This window comes from Gopherus evgoodei, chromosome 7 (genome assembly GCF_007399415.2).
Source record: "Gopherus evgoodei ecotype Sinaloan lineage chromosome 7, rGopEvg1_v1.p, whole genome shotgun sequence".
Classification (NCBI taxonomy): Eukaryota; Metazoa; Chordata; order Testudines; family Testudinidae; genus Gopherus; species Gopherus evgoodei.
The window spans coordinates 265,756-288,808 of NC_044328.1; the positions used below are offsets into that span (position 1 = coordinate 265,756).

At 50.0% G+C, this 23,053-nt stretch overlaps 1 protein-coding gene across 1 annotated transcript in view; it reads left to right on the top strand.

Moving 5' to 3' along the window:
• ENTPD1 (ectonucleoside triphosphate diphosphohydrolase 1) overlaps positions 1 to 23,053 on the top strand; it is an 80,600-nt gene that overhangs the window by 45,264 nt on the left and 12,283 nt on the right. Inside the window, exons 2-4 of the mRNA XM_030570299.1 lie at positions 10,282 to 10,409; positions 11,946 to 12,063; positions 21,115 to 21,265. Of these exons, the coding sequence (XP_030426159.1) occupies positions 10,282 to 10,409; positions 11,946 to 12,063; positions 21,115 to 21,265 (397 nt within the window). The remainder of the gene's footprint in view (positions 1 to 10,281; positions 10,410 to 11,945; positions 12,064 to 21,114; positions 21,266 to 23,053) is intronic.

Consider the following 23,053-nt stretch of genomic DNA (forward strand, 5'->3'; position numbering starts at 1 on the left):
CTACTTTACAGCAGTCTTGATAGAGTTGCAAACTTTCTAATTGCACAGAACTGAGCACTCTAGCCCTGCCCTTCCCTGAGGTGCTGCCCCCCGCTCAGTACATTCCCCCCCCTTGGTGGCTTGCTCTCCCCCACCCTCACTCACTTTCACTTGGCTGGGGCAGGGGGCTGGGGTGCGGGAGGGGGTGAGGGCTATAACTGGGGGTGCAGGCTCTGGAGTGGGGCTGGGGATGAGGGGGCTGGGGTGCAGGAAGGGGCTCCAGGCTGGGGGGTGAGGCCAAGGGATTCAGAGTGTGGGAGGGGGTTGTGGGTTGAGGCAGGGGGTTGGGTGTGTGGGGGGGCTCTGGGTTGGGGCTGGGGATGAGGGGTTTGGGGTGCAGGAGGGGGCTTCAGGCTGGAGGGGATGCCTGAGGGATTTGGAGTGCAGGAGAGGGCTGTGGGTTGAGGCAGGGGGTTGGAGTGCAGGAGGGGGTGAGGGCTCTGGGGTGGGGGTGGGACTGGGGATGAGGGGTTCAGGGTGTGGGAGGAGGCTCTGGGCTGGGGCAGTGGGTTGGGGTGGAGGGGTAATGAGGGCTTCAGGCTGGGGGTGCAGGCTCTGCAGTGGGGCTGGGGATGAGGGGTTTGGGGTGCAGGAAGGGGCTCAGGGCTAGGGCAGGGCGTTGGGGCTCAGGCTTACCTCGGGTGGCTCCCAGTCAGCAGGGCTAAGGCAGGCGCCTGCCTGTCCTGGCTGGCACCACAGTTCATGCGCCATGGAAGCAACCAGCAGGTCTGGGTCCTAGGCGGGGGGGGGGGACGACAGGAGGCTCCATGTGCCGCTCTCGCCTGCAGGCACCGCCCCCCCCCCAGCTCCTAATGGCCGGTTCCCCCGGCCAATGGGAGTGTGGAACTGATGCCCGGGGCGGGGGCAGCGCATGGAGCCCCATGCCACCCCTCCCGCCTAGAAGCCGGACCTACTGGCCGCTTTCGGAGTGCAGAACGGTGCCAGCCAGGACAAGTAGGGACTAACCTGCCTTAGCACCGCGGCACCGCTAACTGGACTTTTAATGGCCCGGTCGGTGGTGCTGACCAGAACTGCCAGGGTACCTTTTTGACCTGGTGTTCCGGCTGAAAACCGGACACCTGGTAACCCTAAGTCTTGACTGGAACCTGTCACAAAACAAGAATGCACACTGTAACTCTGTGGCAATCTCTAAAAAACATACCAAAGCATGTCCACTTCCTCACTAATTAGGCATTCCGTTTCAGGAAGTGGTCAGCAGACTGATTTAGGCCAAGAGACAGATTGTGTGTTACTTAGCACCAGCTCTTTGCTCAGCAATCAGCTTTCATCTCAGTTATTGTTCAGAGCAGAAGTTGACACTTCAAACACAGACATAACGATAGTCTTTTCCCAGTGAGCTGATGGACATCCTGAACTGCTGGAAAATAGAAAGAGACCAGTTACAGGCGCCTGCCTGAGACTGGTACCTGATGTCACCAGGAGGACTCCCAGGTAGCCAGCCCAGGACCTCAGACTACTCTCTTCCAGGCTTCTTCAGCTTTCAGGGAGTGATATGCTGAAGCAGACAGGCTATTTTATCCTATATCTGCTGGGTGGCCCAACCTGGTTCCTTTTCTTGGAGGTGCTGTCGTGGACCAATCAGATGGTGATCCATACTTCTTCCAAAGCTTCCAAATGTCCAGCCAGAAGGAGAGTAGTCCTCTCATCATCCAGTCAGGAAAGAGACATCAGCTTTTGAATTCTTGCAGCTGGGACCAGAAATTTCTAGTCTCTTTTGTGCAACACATCTTGTCACACAAGCTTGTATAAGAAAAGTTAGACCATAGCTGTTTGTAGAACCATCTTGGGAATACCTTGGGCTGGCTTGCTCCAGACACCAACTTATCTCTGCAAGTTGCTTTCCACAGGCTCTTTTCTGGTGCATCTCTTGGCCAGTTTTGCAGTTATGCTTGCTCAAGTTGCAGTTTCTCCATCAACACTGCTAGCTGCTGAAATGTCCAGTTTAAAGTTCCTCATTCTGTATCTGGCACATATAACACTGATGTTTGATAAATTAATAGGATTTTTAATTCTTTCACTCATAGACAGGTAAAAAGGGGAAGTCAAATTTCTTTAGCTTCACTGTCTTGCAAAAGGCTGTAGCAACACGGAATTTCTTCAGACTTATAGAAGAAATCTAGCCACTAGATCTTGAGTTTTTGTTCTCTCAGCCCTCTGTTCTGTCTTTTTAAAAAGGCCTTGATACCTGGGCAATTCCTAAATAGCAATAACTCATAGTTTTGGGCTTTAGTTGCTACAATAGCTAGTAAAGTTGTTCAGTGATGTGATCTTGAATCTACAGGGAGCCAGAGACTATAGTTCTGAGACGCGTGAAATGTCCTATTCAGCTCTGTAGGTGTTGCCTCTGAAACACAATGATGACTAAATTTTTTAAATTAACTATTTCACTGCTGACCATTTTTGCTGAAGAATCTATTCAGGAAGTCAGGAGGGGTCCCAGAAAGATTTTTTTAAGATGTGGGAGACGACAGCATGTTTGAAGGAAAGAAAGAAGGCAGATATGAGAGAGAGAGAGAGAGAGAGAGAGAGAGAGAGAGAGAGTCAGGGGGACAGGTTTGGGGATTATAGCTGGGGTAAAGCAGACTTCCAGAGGGAGCTGATAAATGAAGGAGTTTTGGTTCATTTGAGAACTGAGTGTATTTATGAACTTGGAATCTGCAGGTTTTGATTACAGGGAGTTTGAGGCAAGGCAAGTTCCTGGTGTATTTTGACTGAGGCACTTCAGAAGCTGATGCAGGTTCTACATACTCCCACTTCTGTCTGTCACGGGAGGATAATGTGACTGCCCCCTGTGCGCCCCCATGATGGATTAGAGGCACTGATTTTTCAGCAGCTGGCATCTTCCTCTACCTCAGGCAATACACTGTGGAACACCATGAACCTTAGTAAATGTTTGCAGACTCAGTGGGCCAAATCCAGACTTGATTTACTCAGGGTCGGCTCTAGGTTTTTTGCTGCCCCAAGCAAAATAAAATTTGGCTGCCCCCCACCCGCACCTCCCACACCAGCCCTGTGCTCCCCCCCTGCATCCCCCTGCTGCCCCAACCCTGGGCTCTCCCCCCTCACCTGCACCCCCTGCTGACCCAGCTCTGGGCCTCTCCCTTCCCACACCCCCCTGCCGCCCCAGCCCTGGGATCTTCCTCCCCCTCCCCCACCTGCACTCTCATTCTGCCCCAGCCCTGGGTCACTGGTGACTTGCTCCCAGGGAAAGTCATTCAGCACAAATTTTGAATGTGCACAGAACACAGACAGGATTGGTTCCCTTATAGTTACAGAACTGCAGTAAAGTGGAACAATTTTCAGCTTGTGTGATTGGAGGATATCTGGATGCATATTATAAGACTGTCCTCCACAATTGAGGAAAAGTTGAGGTGCCTTTATTATTCTTTTGTTCCACTCTTTGTTTCTATGGAGAATTTGCCAGTGCAATATCACTGTCTTCCTTTTAAACAACTTAAAAAAAAAAAAAAGGAAGAAGGCATGGCTGTAGAAAATAGCAATTCCAGTCCTAAAAACCACTGGGAAGCATTTCTTGCTCAATTTTATCTACTTTTTCTACAGCAGGTTACAGTGGATCAGTATATTTGATTTGGGAGAAATGAAGTAACAGCTGCCCAAACTGAACTTGAGCACTCCTGAATTTTGAGGTGTTCAAATCTGGAAGGCAGGTGCTAGAATCTCTTTCTGAATACTAGCTAAATCTGGAAAGGAAAAGACAATTTCTGCTTCCATGGCTCAGAAGTGGAAATCCTCCTAAGTGCCTGGTACTGTATCTAAAGCTGCCCAGGTCCAGTAGAGCCTCCCCTCCCTTACTTTTCATTTTAAATTCTAGTGGGATCCACATAACCTCCCTCGCTAGGCTTCAGACGGAGAGGGGCACTGTCCATTTAGTCCACTCAATTCCTTCTTTGGGGGCTGCAAGGTGAGATCACACCAGTAACCCTAAGCCAGTCTGGGGATGTCTTCTGAAGGGGATATCTGGGCCAAAGCCGTCTACTCCTTGGGCACACCTGTTCCCCATTCACAGTGCCATCCTGCTCTAGCAGTGAGCACAATCTGCAGCATGAGCTTTCAGCTACCACACTGCCTCCCCACCTTCCTGTTGGTAGTGGCCAAGGGAATGCTGGGAAATGTAGTTCTTTCCCTGCTCCAGGGCTGGCTCTGTAGGCAGGGAGCTAACCAAGGAACTACAGCTCCCAGGGCCCGCTGTTGGTTCTCAGCTCCCAGGCTTGATCTCTGCTAGCTGCTGCCCCTGCAAATGGGCTGCCCCAAGCAGCTGCTTGGTTTGTTGGTGCCTAGGTCCATCCCTGGATGTACTCTCCATTGACTTACAGTATTCATCCATAGACACCTGGTCAGAATTAGGCTCCATATGTCTCTGTCCATTTGGTCAGCCTTAGCTGTGCCAGTGGATAGGCTGCAGGAACTACATGGACTCTGAGCTGTTGCAATGACTCCTTGCTGAGGAATTTTGTAGACTGACTCCCGTGTTCTCACCAATGAGTGTGGCAGCAGAGCAGGTAAATCCCTACTCATTGCTTTAGAGATGTAATGGAAGATAACCCTTAGCAATGTGGAACATTCCTAGGCTGCTAGGCTTCATATCTGCTTGGCTGCCTTTCTGGGCAGGTCACAGTCAATGAGTTCTCAGCCTTTAGATATTTCTCACCTAATCAGATAGGGTTTAGGAACTCCAAGAATACATAACATCCTGCAGGCCACAGTAACTGCACAGGCAGCCACAAGTACTTCCCACCCTATAGAAGGAAGCCACTTGATAAGCTCCCAACCCTTCTGTTGCTGCCCAATCGACAACAAGGGGTCCACTGGGCCATCAGTAAGCAGCTCCTCTTGTATATGCTAGTGAGGAGCTCCATGAACTCCCAGTCGCTAGGTGGGGTTCACAGGAACACCTTCCTCATTCCCTAGCATTACCCCAAGACTCCTGGGCACCAGATTGTTTGATTTCCAGGGGTTTCCTGTCTTAACAATTAGGTGTGCTGTTTTTCTTAATAAAATATGACTAATTATTGCTAGCTGTGACTCCCTTGATAGCTAGGGCCCACTTGATGTGAGCATGCAGAGAAAGGGGTAGCATCTCTTCTGCCATACCAATGCAGATATATTCGTTCAGAGTTGTGCTGGTAATTGTTAGTGTGACAATTTTCCAGTGGAGGGCATCTGAACTGAAACACAGGTCTTTGGCCCAATCCTTGGACTTGGCTGAGCAGTACCTGGCCCAGAACATGAGGGCGCTTATATGGCTGTGCACCTCTCTTACATCCCCTCAATCCTGGGACTGCCTAGGGCTTGTTTCAGCGACCCCAAAAGTTAGAATAGCCTCGCTTTAAGCAGGGCATCAGCCGAATTTGAGCCCACTGGTGACAGCCAGCAAGGACTGCTTAAGTGCCTTAGCTCTGTGGGCTATTCCATCTCTTCCAGCCTACACCCTCCTTCACCATTTTGGAGGTTTCAAGAGAGTGTGGGAAAGAGCTAGGCCATGTCTACGCTACAGACTTACGTCAGTTTGACTATGCTGTTCAGGGGTGTGAAATCCAAACTCCTGAATGACACAGTTATACCGACCTAACTCCGGGTGTCGACAGCACTATGGCAACAGGAGGGCTTCTCCCTTTGCCATAGCTTCCGCCTCTCATGGAAGTGAATTAACTACGCCAATGGGAGAAACCCCCCCTTCAGTGTAGCAGTATCTTCACTGAAGCGCTATGCCGCTGTAGTGTTTAAATGTAGACCTGCGCCTAGTTACACCTGCTCTTCACCCTCCAAGGTTTCCCGCACACTAGAGACTCATCATTTGGCTGGTTACGCCAGTTTTACAGACTCTGTTCATCACCACAGGAGTGCACGGGGCCCATAGCATGAGCCAGGATGTGTCCCCTTGTGCCTTGGCTACTGGCATTCAGGTCTAAGAGCAAAAATCAGCTCTTAAATGTGGACTCATGCAGGAAAGCATTACACGTTAATCAGAGTTTTGTGTGTGTTGTATCCTGCACAAAGATCCTGTAATTCATGGTGAGTGGAGAGAGGTTCACACTGTACCTCCCCACAATACCCAGTTGGGTTATTGGATGGTTGAGCTGAGTTGCAGAAGCAGAGATTGATTCCAGGTACCTGCCACCCACTCAGGTGAAGTCTCTTTCAGTACTGGCAGAGCTCCCCTTTTAAATAGTAGCTGAGTATGGGACTTAGAACAGCCTTTCAGGTCATTGTCTGGGAAATGCTGGCACCTGTAAACAGGTGAGTTCCTCCTCCCTCTGCACCTTCATGGTTAGCACCTACTACAAGCTCAAGGCCTGAGACCACTCTTAAAAGCAAGTCCTGGTGCAGACTAAGCCAGGTTGGCTCATAGCAGGACATTTCTTTACCGGGGTGTAATCCTGACTTTTTTAAGTTCAGGAGACTAGGAGTGGATGAGTCACTACAAAAAGTAATTTTCCCTCTCTTGATATTCACCCCTTCTTGTCAATGGTTGGAAATGGGTGACGGCCACCTTGATTGCATTGGCCTCACCAGTAACTGCACACCACACCATAATAACTCTAGCTCAGGAACCAATCCATGCAACAAACCTCGATGCCAACTCTGCCCACATATCTACACCAGCGACACCGTCACAGGACCTAACCAGATCAGCCACACCATCACTGGTTCATTCACCTGCACATCCACCAATGTAATATACGCCATCATATGCCAGCAATGCCCCTCTGCTATGTACATCGGCCAAACTGGACAGTCTCTACGGAAAAGGATAAATGGACACAAATCAGACATTAGGAATGGCAATATACAAAAACCTGTAGGAGAGCACTTCAACCTCCCTGGCCACACTATAGCAGACCTTAAGGTGGCCATCCTGCAGCAAAAAAACTTCAGGACCAGACTTCAAAGAGAAACTGCTGAGCTTCAGTTCATCTGCAAATTTGACACCATCAGCTCAGGATTGAACAAAGACTGTGAATGGCTTGCCAATTACAGAACCAGTTTCTCCTCTCTTGGTTTTCACACCTCAACTGCTAGAACAGGGCCTCATCCTCCCTGATTGAACTGACCTCGTTATCTCTAGCTTGCTTGCTAGCACACATATATATACCTGCCCCTGGATATTTCCATTACATGCATCTGAGGAAGTGGGTATTCACCCACGAAAGCTCATGCTCCAAAACGTCTGTTAGTCTATAAGGTGCCACAGGATTCTTTGCTCATTAGCACTGACCCCCCACGTGGTAAGGCAACTCCCATCTTTTCATGTGCTGTGGGGTGTGTGTGTGTGTGTGTGTACACACAGAGTGGTTTGCACATTGGCCTCCTAAACCCAAGATTGTGAGTTCAGTACGTGAGGGGGCCATTTAGAGATCTGGGGCAAAAATCTGTCAGGGACGGTACTTGGTCCTGCTGTGAAGGCAGGAGGCTGGACTCGATGACGTTTCAGGGTCCCTTCCAGTTCTATGAGATAGATATATCTCCATATATACTGCTTACTGTATTTTTCACTCCATGCATCTGATGAAGTGGGTTTTAGCCCACAAAAGCTTATGCCTAAATAAATGTGATAGTCTCTAAGGTGCCACAAGGACTCGTTGTTTTTGTGAGGACAATAGCACTCAAAAGTGCAGGAACATTGTTCCCGAGCCACTAGTGTACTGTTTCTGTATCACATACAAGGTGCCTTTGTTTACAGCTGGTTTTCTGGTTTGCCTTTCCCTCAATATTTAGTGGGAAAGTAGCTGTGAGCTGGGCAGGGGGCCTTGCAACTGGAGCAAGATCCCCTGCTGATCAGGGATTTCAGGTATTCATGATATTTGACTATTTGACGGGGCTCTCTTATCTTCCCTGAGTTCTTGGCCTATAAACTGAGGGGAACAGTCCTGCTTTCCCTGGCCAGTTCCCATGTCAGTGACGTCTCTGTCCTGGCTCATTTCTCTGAATGCAGTGAGGTCCTCGTGGCAGAATCACTCATCAGCCCTGCCAGCATCATTCTCGCTGATAACTAACTTGGAACCAGAAAAGCCATTGGATCCTGTTTTGTTCTGGGACTTGACCCAACGGCTAAACTGGGCCAGCAGGAGACCCTGCAAAAACAGAGACCGAAATTAGAAGCAAAGGCAGGGATGCCTGAACATCTGGGCTGGGCTCCAGTCTCTGGGGTGGGGTGCTTGATGCCTGTCCAGCTGGGCTGGATTCCAACATTGGGTTCGGGAGGGGGCAATGATGTACTAGCTGTGACCACGTATGACGCTGTTTCACTTATGCTGGAAGTGCAGGGTGAAAGAGCAGATCTCCGGCACTGTGGTGTTACTGAGTTGACATGGGTCATGAGTTTACACCAACCTGTATCATTAGGGTTCCCAAATCGACTATATGCTCTGGGGAAAGCCCGAGTGCCTGAGTCACGTGGGCAGCAGTGGGTGCAGTACTGCCTCATACCAGTACAGGACTGAGTGGTGTTTGCAGGGCACTGTACAGTATTCAAAAATTTAAGTGAATAAGATGCCCCAGGGCAGCTCAGACTGGGTCAGCAGAGCACTTGCTGCACACGTGAGCATCCTGGCTTCTCCTGTACAGCTGTTTCTAGCTGTGGCAAGGAGGTGTTTCCCTACAATGGAGAAATAGCTACTGAGGGGAAGCCCAGCAGCCTTTACCTCCACAGGGGCTGCTCCACCCACAAGAGGAGGGTTGCTAGGAACCTATAGCCACCTGTGGGAGAGCGTCACAAGCCACAAGCAGGACCAACTTGACTGGGATCTGGTGGCAGAGCCAGGATGCTCCTCAGTCAGGTACTCCAAGGAGAAGAAAGGGCTGGGAGGGGAGAAGGGGCTGGTGGGGGTAGGAGACAGGGCCAGGTAGAGCTGCAGAAAGGAGCTCACTTTGATTTAATGTTGTTCTGTATCCACCTACAAAGGAGACAAGGTGGGATGGAATGGGATATGAGAAGGTGACTGGATACAGCCATGGAAATGGGACAGAGGGTAGTGGGGGAAGATGACTGGAACCCAGATAGAGTTGAGGGAGGGAATGACTGGATCCAGTGTGGGAGATGGGGTGAAGGGGGAAGGTGACTGGAGATGGGATGGGGTGGAGGGGGAAGGTGAGTGGAGATGGGAAGGGGTGGAGGGGAGGGTGACTGGAGATGGGATCGGGTGGAGGGGAGGGTGACTGAAGCCGGTGGAGGTCTGAGGGGGGAAGATGACAATGGAAGGTGAATGGAGCTTTGATGGGGCCAGGGCAAGAGGTGACGATGAGGGTTGGGGGGGGAAGGTGACCTGGATCCAGGATGGGGCGAGGGGGGGAAGGTGACGATGGGTGATGGGAGGAAGGTGACTGGAGCTGGGATGGGGGATGGGCGGTGGGGGGGGAAGGTGAGAGGAGATGGGATGGGAGGTCGGGGGGGAAGGTGATGATGGGGAGGAAGATGAGTGGAGCTGGGATGTGGTGTGGGGCAGAGGGAAGGTGACTGGGCTGGGGGGAAGGTGACTGGAGCTGGGATGGGGGATGGGGCAGAGGGAAGGTGACGATGGGGGGGAGGTGACTGGAGCCGGAAAGGGGTGAGGGGGGAAGGTGAGAGGAGCTGGGATGGGGGGTAGGGAGGAAGGTGAGTGGAGCTGGGATGGGACTGGGGGGGGATAGTGACGATGTGGGGTGGAGCAGGGGGAAGTTGACTGGAGCCGAGATGGGACGGGCATGGGGGGAAGGTGACTGTGGGGGCAGGAAGTGACTGGAGCTGGCATGGGCTGGGGTGAGGGGTGATTTCAGAAGAGGCTTCACTTGGGAGTGTTGAGACCCCCCACTCCATACAGAGGCAGGAAGGCTGCATATACAGCTCACAATGAGCCCAAGTAGTGGTTGCCATGGGAGCCACAGCTTTCTGTATTGTCCGTCTTTGTGCGTACTGTTAAATTACATGCAAGTTTGTGTTAATGTATGTTGTGAAGAACAGGTTTGAAGGGGCTACCTGAGCCTGTTGCTGCTACCCCTGCATTTTGTTAGAATCCACATTTGGCTGATGTGGCCTTGCAGTCACGTTCTCGACTGTACATGCCAGATCCTGCCATGGCTCTCCCTGGGCAGACCAGTCAGACATCCTATGCTGTGGCAGAGAGAAGGAACAGTGCTGACTGTCCCATCACCTGCAATAGCTGTGGCTGCTGCTCTGAGTGCTTGGCATGGTTCCTAACATCCACTCTGCTTTGCCGGTCACAGGTACCAAACCAAGGACATCCTGGCCTAGAAAGGCCCTGCTCATCCTGGGGTTCCTCTTTGCTTTGGCTGCTATTGCCTTAGTCGCGATGGCAGTGAGTCAGAACAAGCCACTCCCAAAGAATATTAAGGTACTGTGAAGGGGCCATTACAAGAGAAACAGCATAACTGGGTGGGGCATAGGTAGTTCCAAGACACCCCTCAATTTTCATGTGTTTCACCCACCATCTTTTGGGCCTTGCTAATTCCGTCTGTTCTCTTCCTGAACCTCAAGCATTTTCTCTTCCCAATTTCCCTGTAAAAACAAGCCCATTTCTGGTGGTCTTCATAGGTTAATCTGCACTAACCCATCGGTTAGTTCCATTTGTGACACTATAGCTTCCAAACTCAAACTCCCTTTCACAGGTGCCAGCTTCCTCTGGGCCTCCAAGGATGCTCAACTTCCCACCCCACCTCTTCCCATGCAGTTCATCCCCCCTCTTCCCCAGCACCTCCTGCACGCCGCAGAACAGCTGATCGGAGCAGTCAGGAGGCACTGGGATGGAGGGGAAGGAGCTGATTGATGGGACCACAGACGGACGGGAGGCTCCAGTGGGGAGCTTGCTGCTGGTGGGTGCTGAGCACTGACTAATTTTTTTTCATGGGTGCTCCAGTGATCTGCTCCATTCCTGGGGGCACCCAATACCAGCAGTGTCTCTACTGATGGTCAGTGCATGCAGCTCAGAGCCAGCTGTCATGGAGAAAGCCTGGAGCACTGGGCCTGGGGCAAGATCTGAGGCCTGAACCAGAGTCTGTGAACCAAAGTCAGGCCATGGATTAAAGCAGATGCTCACAAGTTCACTGCCCAGTACACGACCTTGGCAAAGTTGTTGCTAGTGTACAATGCACTAGATATTGACATAAGTATATTCCAGCTAGTGCAGATCCATCCCCATCTAGCACAAGATAAGATGGTTTGACAGAATAATGAATGGGGAGGTTTTGTCCAAGATATCAGGAACAAGGGGAGGTAACAAAAAAAATCATGAAACACATAAGGTGGTATATTCCTGTTTGTCGTAGCCTGTAAGTGTCAGGGTACTTTGCCTTAATTCTTTGTTCGGCCAAGGGGACAGCAGAAATTCCTGCTGCTGACTGAACTGTTCCTTGCCATAAGGCACTCATGTTGGTGTACTGGTAACCACCGAGGCAGGGTACTCGAACTGTGTCTTGGCAATAAACCTGGCCAAGTGCCTGTGTCACTGAACCGTGCCTGTGGTCTTTCTTTATGAGTAAGTTGAAAGTCTGCTGAATGAGTGGGCTGTGCTCGAGGTCTGCTAACCAGGTGTCTGTGCGGAGCTGGACAGCACACTGAAAAACACACACGCACGTTGACAGACAACCCTGGCACTAGGCATAAGCAGATTAAACAATTGCTTAGGGCTCTGAGCAGCTCAAGGGGGGTCCCCTATTCGCTTTTATTATAAGAACTTGCTTGTTTCAGTATTGTGGGGGTGGATATTCCTGCTCAGAGCCCCCAATGGGCTAGCATCACCTCTGCTGTAGCTACACTTACTAGTGCTCCCTGTAAGTGAAGAGTGCTCTTGTCCCACTGTCTGGCCCCACTGACTACTATTCACAGTGTCCCATGCATTGGTCCAGAGATAACTGGTTTGTTTTATCCACAGTACGGGATTGTGCTGGATGCTGGTTCGTCTCACACTAACTTGTACGTGTATGAGTGGCCAGCGGAGAAGGAGAATGACACTGGGGTGGTGCACCAGGTGGAAGTGTGTAAAGTAGAAGGTAAGCCACGAGGGAGGAGGAAGGGGGGAACAGGAGGGCAATGAGGTGATGAACAGAGAGTGCAGGAGGAGGGGGGGACGGTGAAAATAATGTAATGCTTGTCAACTGGTACAGCTTCCAACCTGCCCTAAATCACTCCTCACCTGTGTAGAGGCCAACTTGCCTCTCCTGTCTGATTTTGTTAATGCAGAAATCAACAGTAAAATGACACAAACTAAGCTTTTACCGTCTCCTCAGTGTGGGCTACGCCTAGATTCTGCCCTCAGGACTGCTCCATCCCCATTCTAGATCCTGTCTACCAGAGATCCACTTCCATTTCCCTCATAGCCTGGTGGGGTAAAATGCCGTCTGCTGCAGTGAGTGAGCAGAATTCAACTAACTTTTGCAGCAGAGTCAGCACCAGCTAACGGAGAGGTGCAAACACCACCATCCCGTTAGACACCTACTAGCCAGAGCTTTCTATAACCTTGCAAAACAGATAAAATATCCTCAATCAAATTGCAGTGCCATAGAAAAAAATCTCTGCTGCAGAAGTGACCTCTGGGGATTCCAGAAGAAATCCCAGCAGGCTGCTGAGAAGTCACCCAGTTTTACTGACTGGAACTCCTGTGTCAAGTACATCCAGGACTGGTCAATACACAGTGCATCTCTGATCACATCTACCTTATTCTCCACACAGTTGAACAGTCTGATATGCTCTATAAGAGAAGCACCACATTATCTGCATATAAACATAACTCCAGTTCATCATGGCAGCTGGTGTGTCTGTAGTCTGTATTCCTTGATTAGTTCTTAAACATAAGTGGCCAAATGAGCTATTAAATAACAATATAGACCCAGACATCCAGATCATATTCAGATTGGCAATACTTTCTTAAAGTCATCATGTAAATGGGCCTTTGTGTGGAAGGAAGCTCTTGGCAGGGCTGGCCCTAGACCAAATGTGCTCCAGGCGAGGAGCATCTTTGCTGCGCACCCCCCAACCCGCCGATTTGTTAAACTTTTGAATACCTTATTTTTTACAGTTACACAATAAAACAAGGTTCACAATGTCACAGCTGGGTTTGCACTTCACTTCAGTTCATTCTTATATCTCACTGACTGGTGATGCCCTGCCCCTTAGCTATCCGTGCGGGCATGGCTGACATCATTCTAGGAGGTTCGAAAAAAATGTAGTTCTCAGAAAGTCTGGAAGGTTCCACAAGATTATACAAAGGTCCAGAACATTCTAGGAGGTTAGTGAAAAATGAATCCACAGACAGAATACTTGAACCTTTTTACTTCAAACACTCTATTTTCCCTTTTGTTGCTAACAACAAAAACAGCACTCCGAGCCTGGCATCACTCACACCTGACATCCCAAGCGCTCGCCTGGGTCACCTGCCCCTAAATCAAGCCCTGGTTCTTGGTGCCAGCTGGCATAAGGCACCGGGGGTGCATAGGGTTTTACAGGAATCCCCTGGGTCAGATGCATATTAAGGTAACCAAAGAATGACATGTAAGATCTCTGTCAAGAGCCAGAGCCCCCTGGTCATCATAATCTCTTTGAAATGCATATCTGGATAATATTTAAAGAGTTTTGTATCTATACTGGAAATTATGTTCTCATAACCTTGGAGTTAAGGCAGGTAACCATGAGATGACAGGCCTTAAACAGATTCCTTTGAAGCAGGAGATAGCAGACATTTGTCTCCTGTCTGGTCATTGTGTCTCACAACATATGAGTATGGAGTCAGATGCTGATTAGAAGATTGCAAAGTTGACAAGAAAGGGCAGTCACAGGAAAAACAATCAGCAGAGGGTGACCTGTTTATGAAAAAGAACAAAGGATGGTTCTGATATAAGTAAAGACAGCAAGAGACACCCTGCAGCCTTCTCCTAGGCAATAAGCTGACAGGTTGCTTGTCTCATAAAAAGGGATCAGAGCCTGCCTGGCTGGAAAACACTGGTGAGCAATACTTCGTTAGACATGAGAGCATCAGTAGTAGGTGAGATCAGTTGAAGCAGCCAAGCTAGGAGTGCATTCAGGAGTAGGTATCAGAGTATGTGGAGTGGTGGGCCCTTTATTCTTGTATTTTCTGTTCTGATAGTGCAAAGAACCTGAGCCTGAACAGGGAAAGTCCAGGCGTTTCCCTGATGGGAGCAGAGGATGTTACGTCTGTTTATTTTTGTTGTTTTTTTAAAAATTGCTATTTGAAGTTTATTGGTTTTAAGAGATTGTAAATGTCATTAATAGGATGTATAAATACCAACATGGTAGCTGGTGAAAGATGATGTCTGTGCTGGATCAGGCAGAAGGTGAGGTGTCGGTACAGTAACTCCTCATAACATTGTAGTTATGTTCCTGAAAAATGCGACTTTAAGCGAAACGATGTTAAGCAAATCCAATTTCCCCATAAGAATTAATGTAAATAGGGGGGTTAGGTTCCAGGGAATTTTTTTTTTGTCAGACAAAAGGCATTATATACATTTTAAACCTGCGCCGTCAGTTTTACTGGAGCCATCTCTTAGGGTACACCTGGCTGCCATTTCAGCCTTCCACACGGGGGCAACTGGTAGGTCAGTCTTTGGCAATCACATAGTGGGCTGGTTTCTCCAAGGCGTGGACAGACGTTATCCTCAGGTACGATGGCCCATTCCCCAGTGGGACCTCAACCTGGTCCTGTCCATGCTCATGGGGCCTGCTTTCAATCCCATGGCGACCTGCCCTCTGTCCTACCTTTCCTGGAAGGTGGCCTTTCTGGTGGCCATAACCTCAGCCAGAAGGGTAGCCAAGCTCAGAGTGCTGACTTCCAAGCCCTCCTTTACAGTCTTTTATAAAGACAAGGTGCAGCTACACCCTAACCCTGCTTTTCTGCCAAAGGTAGTCTCCCAGTTTCATGTGACCCAAGATGTATTTTTACCTGTGTTCTTCCCTAAGCCTCATACAAGTAACAAAGAACGCATGTTCCATTCCCTGGATGTCAGGAGTGCCATAGCATTCTACACTGAACACACAAAGCCATTTCATAAGTCATCGCAGGTCTTTATTGCAATCGCAGAAAGGATGAGAGTGCTCCTGATCTCATCTCAGCACGTTTCATTGTGGATCACGTCCTGTATCAGGACTTGCTACGACCTGGCAAAACTTCCAGCCCCTCCGCTTACGGCGCACTCCATGAGAACACAAGTGTCGTCCGCAGCGTTCCTGGCGCAGGTCCCTATCCAGGACATATACAAGGCAGCAGTGTGATCTTCCATCCACACCTTCTCATCGCACTACACCATTACCCAGCAGGCGAGAGGCGATGCAGCCTTTGGTAGGGCAGTCCTGCTCTCAGCAACCAGTTGAAATCCGACCCCTTCCCCAGGGAAACTGCTTGGAAGTCACCTATTGGAACGCACATGAGCAAGCACTCAAAGAAGAAAAAATTGTTATCTACCTCTAGTAACTGTTGTTCTTTGAGATGTGTTGCTCATGTCTATTCCAAATCCCACCCACATGCCCTCCATCGGAGTGTTCCGGCAAGAAGGAACTGAGCAGGTGGCAGGTCAGCAGGGACCTATATACACCACCATGAAGGCGCCACTCCAGGGGTCTCAACAGCCGACCTGACGGGTACCGTTAGGGGAAAAACCTTCCAATGATCATGAACGCAGCGCACACACATGAGCAATGCATCTCGAAGAACAACAGTTACGAGAGGTAAGTAACCGTTTTTTCTCAGAGCAGAAAGACTCCAAGATGCATGGCCTGAAGGACTCCCAGGCGACCATAAAGGCTCTGGGTGTGCACACCCCTGCTACCCAGCGTAAACACTTCAAACTCCAGCCTCAACAGCAGTGCTCCTACCCTCCTCTACCCAGACAAGACTTCTGTAGACGGAGGGGTAGGAATGGCAGGCGCAGACCATCACACCCCACATCAGGTCAGGGCCAGGGCCCGACCAAACCTTCCTCGGGCTCTAAGCAGGTCTTTTGAAGGAACTCCTGAGGATGGCACACCCGCCATGGCACTGGATCCTTCCCCTTGTTTTATGAATCATCTATCCCACTTCTACCGTGCTGGGTCCCAAACAACATCAGACCACTGGGTCCTTCGCACAGTAGAGGTGGGATATTCGCTCCAATTCTGCTCCTCCCCTCCTTCCCACCCCCCTTCCCCATCCCTCTTCACAAGCAACTTCTTATCCTGGAGGTGCAATTGCTCCTCACCATAGGGGCAGTGGAAGAGGTTCCTTGGGAGCTAAGGGACAGGGGATTCTAGTCCTATAATTTCCTAATCTCCAAGGCAAAGGTGGGTCTCAGACCTTTTTTAGATGTGAGAGAACTCAACCAGTTCATGGTGAAGTTGAAGTTCCACATGGTCTCCCTGAGCACGATAATCCCTTCCCTGGATCCGGAAGACTGGTATTGACATGAAAGACACATACTTTCAAATAGCCATTCGGCCTGCGCACAGGCGGTGCCTATGGTTTGTGGTCAACCACAAACATTATCCTTTCATGGTCCTCCCATTCTGTCTATCAACGTCTCCCTGACTGTTCACCAAGTGTATGTCAGTCATAGCAGCCTTCCTCCGCAGGAGGCAGGTGCAGGTATATCCCTGCCTCGACGACTGGTTAATACGGGGGCGTGCCAGGGAGCAGGTAGTATCTCAAGTCCAATTAATCAGATTCACTTTCAGGAGACTGGGACTCTTCTTCAACATGAACAAGTCAACCTTATCACCGACCCAAAGAATAGAATTCACCAGGGCAGTGCTGGACTCGGTACACGCAAGGGCACTGCTGCCAGAGACCCGGTTCCAAGCCATAGAATCATAGAATATCAGGGTTGGAAAGGCCCTCAGGAGATCATCTAGTCCAACCCCCTGCTCAAAGTGGACCAATTCCCAACTAAATCATCCCAGCCAGGGCTTTGTCAAGCCTGACCTTAAAAACCTCTAAGGAAGGAGATTCCACCACCTCCCTAGAGAACCCATTCCAGTGCTTCACCACTTTCCTAGTGAAAAAGGTTTTCTTAATATCCAACCTAAACCTCCCCCACTGCAACTTTAAACCATTACTCCTTGTTCTGTCATCAGGTACCACTGAGAACAGTCTAGATCCATCCTCTTTGGAACCCCCTTTCAGGTAGTTGAAAGCAGCTATCAAATCCCCCCTCATTCTTCTCTTCTGCAGACTAAACAATCCCAGTTCCCTCAGCCGCTCCTTATAAGTCATGTGCTCCAGCCCCCTAATCACCTCTGCCATGTTTTACATCAACAAACAGGACGGATTCCATTCCTCCCCCCATGTCAGGAAGCCCTTCAGCTATGGGAATTGTGCATAGCCCACTCCATTCACCTGGAGGCGTCACATCTCCTGGGAGCGCAGAATGAACTAGCAGATCACCTCAGCAGGTCGTTCCGGACGGATAGACCACTCATTGCGGATGTCATACATTCTATCTTCCAAAGGTGGGGTTTTCCCCAGGTAGATCTGTTTGCCACACGGAGCAACAGAAAGTGCCCAACATTCTGCTCCTTCCAGAAACACAGCCCGGGCTTGATCTCGGTCGTATTCATGCTACCCTGGGGGCACTGCCTCGCGTATGCCTTTCCACCGGTCCCACTCATATACAAGGTACTGCTCACGATCCGCAGAGACAAGGCAGAAATAATTCTGTTGGCCCCAGCATGGCCACGCCAACATTGGTACACCGCGCTTCTGGAGCTGTCCATTGACACTCTGATCCTGCTACTGCTTTACCCAGATCTCATCACCCAGGACCACAGTCACCTTCACCACCCAGACCTCCAGTCCCTCCATCTCACGGCATGGAAGTTTCATGGTTAAACCCAATGGAGCTCCTGTGCTTGGAATCAATAAGGCAAGTTCTGCTTGGCAGCAGGAAACCATCCACTAGAGCCACTTATCTAGCTAAGTGAAAGAGATTCACATGCTGATGTGCCCAGCATCACGCACTTCCACTCCAGGCGCCCATACCACTCATTCTGGATTATCTCCTGCACCTGAAACAACAGGGCCTAGCAGGGTCATCCATCAGGTTACACCTCGCTGCTATATCTGCCTTCCACCCAGGACAGTTGGGGCATTCCGTGTTTGCTAACCCTATGGTAGGCTGTTTCCTCAAGGGCCTGGAAAGTTTATATCCACAGACTCGAAGATCTGTGCCTGCATGGGACCTCAATCTGGTCCTCTTCAGACTAATGGGGTCCCCCATTTCAAGCCATTGGTGACTTACTTCCTTCTGTATTTGTAGTGGAAGGTGGCATTCCTGGTTGCCATCACATCAGCTAGGAGGGTGTCCAAGGTAAAAGTGCTAACCTCTGACCCATCGTACATGGTCTTCCACAAGGACAAGGTGCAACTCAGGCCTCACCCAGCCTTCCTTCCCAAGGTGGTGTCCCAATTTCATACTAGCCAAGACATTTTTCTACCAGTCTTCTATCCCAAGCCTCATACCAGTGCATAGGAGCAGAGGCTTCACTCACTAGATGTCCAGCGTGCACTAGCATTCTACACCTAGCACACCAAACCTTTCAGGAGATCAAACCAGCTGTTCGTTGCGGTGGCAGACCGGATGAAAGGGCTCCAGTCTCTTCCCAATGCATTTCTTCCTGGATCAGGGACTGCATCCACACATGCTACGAGCTGGCTAAGGTCCCAGCCCCAGCTGTTACGGCACACTCCAGAAGGGCACAAGCTTCATCAACAGCTTTCCTGGCCCAGATCCCCATTCAGGAGATCTGCAGAGCAGCAACCTGATCATTGGTGCATACGTGTACCACTCACTATGGTATCACCCAGCATTCCAGAGATGATGCAGCATTTGGCAGAGCAGTGCTCCAATCGGCAATTCCTTAACTCTGACCCCACGTCCGGGGGAGAGCTTGGGAGTCACCTGATTGAAATCAATGTGAACAGGCACTCGAAAAAGAAAAACTGTTGTTCTTTGAGATGTGTTGTTAGCTGGCAAGAAGGAACTGAAGGGGGATCGGGTCAGCAGGGTCATATATTGAGTGCCATGAAGGTGTCACTCCCGGGGGCTCCACAGCCGACCCGACGGGAGCTGCTAAGGGAAAACCATTCTGACAACCACGCACACAATGCATGCACACCTGATTGGAATGGGCGTGAACAACATATCTCGAAGAACAACAGTTATGAGAAGGTAACTGTTTTTTTCCAGGTTTCAGAGTGGTAACCGTGTCAGTATGTATCTGCAAAAACAATGAGGAGTCCTTGTGGCACCTTAGAGACTAACACATGTATTTGGGCATAAGCTTTCGCGGGCAAGAACCCACTTCATCAGATGCTTGGAGTGGAAAATACAGTAGCAAGTATATACACATAACACATGAAAAGATGGGAGTTGCCATACCACGTGGGGGCTCAGTCTAACGAGACAATTCAATTAACAGTAGAATACCAAGGGAGGAAAAATCACTTTTGTAGTGGTAATGAGGGTGGCCCATTTCAAAGAGTTGACAAGAAGGTGGGCTGTAGGTGATGGAATGCCACTAGCCATCACCTGCAGCGCCCAACTAAAACCTCTCCAGCGCATCATCAAGGATCTACAACCTATCCTGAAGGACGATCCCTCACTCTCACAGACCTTGGGGGACAGGCCAGTCCTCACTTACAGACAGCCCCCAAACCTGAAGCAAATACTCCCCAGCAACTACACACCACACAACAAAAATAGTAACCCAGGAACCAAACCCTGCAACAAACCCCGGTGCCATCTCTGTCCGCATATCTATTCACGGGACACCATCATAGAGCCTAATCACATCAGTCACACCATCAGGGGCTCGTTCACCTGCACATCTACCAGTGTGATATATGCCATCATGTGCCAGCAATGCCCAATAACCGGACAGTCTCTGCGCAAAAGAATAAATGGACACAAATCTGACATCAGGAATTATAACATTCAAAAACCAGCAGAAGAACACTTCAACCTCTCTGGTCACTCAATAACAGACTTAAAAGTGGCAATTCTTCAACAAAAAATCTTCAAAAACAGACTCCAGTGTGAAACCGCAAAACTGGAATTAATTTGCAACCTAGACACCATTAAATTAGGCCTGAATAAAGACTAGGAGTGGATGGATCATTACAAAACCTAATGTTACCATACTAATTTCCCCCTACTGTTACTCACGCCTTCTTGTCAACTGAAATGGGCCACCCTCATTACCACTACAAAAGTGATTTTTCCTCCCTTGGTATTCTACTGTTAATTGAATTGTCTCGTTAGACTGAGCCCCCACTTGGTAAGGCAACTCCCATCTTTTCATGTACTATGTATATATACACCTGGTATTGTATTTTCCACTCCACGCATCTGATGAAGTGGGTTCTAGCCCACAAAAGCTTATGCCCAAATACACGTGTTAGTCTCTAAGGTGCCACAAGGACTCCTCGTTGTTTTTGTTATTTTCCATGTGCCCAGGTGTGTTGCTCACAGTTCCCAGCTTCTTTCCAACCAACACTCTACCCAAAAGTGTGTGCTCCTGCTCTCTCTCACTCAGCTTTTTCTCAGGGTCACACTATAAGTGCTTCTTTGGCTGTCTCTGGGACTTCTTTGGGGCCTTCTCTGTGGTGTTTCTCCTGCCTCTTTCTCACACACCCCACTCCCTCCAAAAATACCCAGCCCTCTGTGTTTTCATTCAGTCCCCAGTCAAACCCCTTAGCTCACATAGCTCAGATTCCTAACCAGCCTTTGCAGGCGGCCTGTGTTTTGGGTGGTGGCTCCTGTTGTTTCAGGTGTGTCTATTCCATAAAGGAGCTCAGGTGCTTTTTACATTTGTTCTGTGTGACGGGCAGCTGTTTCAGCCACCAGCTTCCATGAAGTTTCACCCACCCACAGCATAAGGATGTGAACACTTACTTCGTAGCGGAGGAATTCTTAGCAGTCTATCAGACAAGCTTTAAGACTGGGCTGCTATTGATGTCTCTGCAGTAGAGGTTAGGAGTAATATGCAGGGTTCACTGTGGGCTGTAGGAATCAGTTAAGAGAGCATGAAATGGAATGTCTTATTCTTCCCCTTCTTCCCAGGTCTGGGGATCTCGGGTTACTCCCAGGACACAGAGAAAGCTGGCCTCTCCCTCCAGCACTGCATGGAAAGAGCTCAGGAAGTGGTTCCAGAACACCAGCACAGAGAGACCCCTGTCTACCTTGGGGCTACAGCTGGAATGCGGCTGCTCAGGTACTGCAGACATGTAACCTTTATCTTCTCTCAGGCCTGGTCTACACTACACAGTTAGGTGTAATGTCAGTGTGTACACACTACAGCTTTGCTCCTGACAATGTAAGTGCCCTACTACACCAACAATGAGTCCACCTCCATGGGTACATATGGCTTACCTCGGTGTAGTTAGGGTGACAGTGTCTGTGTAGAACTCCGACTGTTGGCTGTCTTGTCAATTTCACAGAAGGTGACTTACATGTTTAGTAAAAGCAGCAAAGAGTCCTGTGGCACCTTATAGACTAACAGACATATTGGAGCATGAGCTTTCGTGGGTGAATTCCCACTTCGTCGGATGCATCATGCTCCAATACGTCTGTTAGTCTGTAAGGTGCCACAGGACTCTTTGCTGCTTTTACAGATCCAGACTAACACGGGCTACCCCTCTGATACATTTTTAGCCTAGACATACCCTCAGGGATGGGAAATACCAAGGGCTGACTTCATAACTGGTGCCCCTCAATAGATTGACATGGAACTGTGCTGGCCCCACACTACACAGCTTGTGTCCTGTTCAGTCCCTATTCTTCCCATCCACGGGAATGGCTCAGCCACGTGTGAGCCCATCCTGTGTGTGGAACAGAACCTTCTGACCAGGAATCATTGGGAATGAGTGTTCCTGTGTCTGAGACATCAAGGGATATCCAGGGTTCCTCCATCAGCCTTTGCTATCTCTGCCTCACACAATCTGCCCCTCTCTTCTCCTCACCTCAGATTCCCCCTGCTCTCCCCACCAAGTCTTCTCCCTGTCTTCCTGCTTCCTCCCTTCACCACTCTGCTCTGACCGCTTTCCCTGTCCTGACTTTCTTTCCCCATACAGTGCCCATGCACTATACTGGCTCCATTACAGGGACACTCAGATGGTGGTAGCATCATCCCAAATTGGCCCATATGAGTGGATGCCTGGACATCTCTTGTATCCTAGTGAAACAGAGGCATATCCCCATCCCTACTCCTGGCACCTTGACTGGCCAGGTTACTCCCACATGAGTATTCCCTACAGAGACTCCAAGAAGGTAGAGTGTGGCATGCTGTTTCTTTTGTAGCAGTGATACAATGGCTTGTGAGGGGAATCCCGGGGTGTGATGTCTAAGACTGCAGTTCTTTCATGGAGGTTGCAGAAGTCACAGATTCTGTGACTTTTTCCACAACATCCGTGACTTCCACTGCGGCTGGTGCGGCTGACCCCAGGGCCATCTGAGCACCCCAGGGCCAGCTGCTTGGGTGCCCCATGGCCAGCCTCACCAGACGCTGCTGGAGCAACCCAGGACCAGCTGCTCCGGCAGAACATGGGGCCAGCTGCACCAGCCACTGCTCAGGAGGCTCTGGGCAGCTGACTCTGGGTACCGCGCAAGCAGCGGCTGGCTCTGGGGACTGTGCAAGCAGTGGTCCCAGGGATTGCACCAGGGCCAGCCATACCAGCCACTGCTCTGGAGGCTCTGGGCAGCTGGCTCGGCTGGCTCTGGGGACCTTCCAAGCAGTAGTCCTGGGGTGCCTGGGGACCGCCCGAGCAGCAGTGGTCCCAGGTCAGCTGGAGCAGTAGCTTGGGGTGCCTGGGAGTCGTCCAGAGAGCAGTCCCCAGGAGCAATGACCAGGGGACAGTCAATCCCTGACACTGGAGCAGTCCACCCCCCCTCATCAGAACCCCCCAGAGCTGTGGGGCCCAGAAGTAGAGATTTAGTCATGGTTATTTTTGGTAAAAGTCATGGACAGGTCGCAGGCTGTGAATTTTTATTTATTGCCCGTGAC